The sequence below is a fragment of the Aptenodytes forsteri genome, unplaced genomic scaffold, assembly GCF_000699145.1.
Source record: "Aptenodytes forsteri isolate BGI_AS27 unplaced genomic scaffold, ASM69914v1 Scaffold86, whole genome shotgun sequence".
In the NCBI taxonomy this organism is placed as follows: Eukaryota; Metazoa; Chordata; class Aves; order Sphenisciformes; family Spheniscidae; genus Aptenodytes; species Aptenodytes forsteri.
In genome coordinates this window covers 2,254,915-2,255,735 of record NW_008795715.1, presented here as the reverse complement: position 1 = coordinate 2,255,735, position 821 = coordinate 2,254,915, and the positions used below count along the sequence as shown (strand labels likewise).

Below are 821 nucleotides of genomic sequence, written 5' to 3'. Positions count from 1 at the left end.
CCCCGGGGTGGTGGGCAGGGGGGTGAGGAGGAGGGAAAGGGGATGCTGCAGGGAGCTTGGGGACCGCAGGACTCATTAGCCAGCCTGCCACCAGGCGTAGGACCCTGGTGCCCTGCAGGTCGGGTCCAACACCCCACCGCCCCCCCTCTCCCCCCCGCAGACGCACCCTGGACCGTGCTGCTGGCCAGTGTGGACCCCGAGTCGACATCGGTGGCAGTGCGGGGCTTGGTCCCCGCTCGCTCCTACCAGTTCCGCCTCTGTGCCGTGAACGACGTGGGCAGGGGGCAGTTCAGCAAGGACACGGAGAGGTGAGCTGCGGCCGGGGGTCCCAGAGGGGCCGGTGGCCCTGTGTGCTCACCCCTGCCTTGTCCCCCGCAGGGTGTCCCTGCCCGAGGAGCCCCCCTCCGCACCCCCCCAGAACGTCATCGCCAGCGGCCGCACCAACCAGTCCATCATGATCCAGTGGCAGCCTCCCCCTGAGGGCCACCAGAACGGCATCCTCAAGGGCTACATCATCCGGTAGGCGCCGGTGGGGAAGCGCGGGTGCCCCGTCCCTGGCATCCCGGGGCGCTGGTGGGGACACCGGCAGCGCTGAGGGCCCCTGGTCCCCAGGTACTGCCTGGCCGGGCTGCCCGTGGGCTACCAGTTCAAGAACATCACCAACGCCGACGTCAACAACCTGCTCCTGGAGGACCTCATCATCTGGACCAACTACGAGATCGAGGTGGCGGCGTACAACAGTGCCGGCCTGGGGGTGTACAGCATGAAGGTGACCGAGTGGACGCTGCAGGGAGGTAGGCAGTGACGGGGGGGGGGTGGGC

The 821-nt window shown here is 69.3% G+C and overlaps 1 protein-coding gene across 1 annotated transcript in view; it reads left to right on the top strand.

Annotated features, from left to right (window-relative positions):
• Nucleotides 1–821, top strand: part of SDK2 (sidekick cell adhesion molecule 2) — a 121,644-nt gene that overhangs the window by 107,118 nt on the left and 13,705 nt on the right. Inside the window, 3 exon segments of the mRNA XM_019473186.1 lie at nucleotides 80–308; nucleotides 379–519; nucleotides 613–794. Coding sequence (XP_019328731.1) covers nucleotides 80–308; nucleotides 379–519; nucleotides 613–794 — 552 coding nt within the window.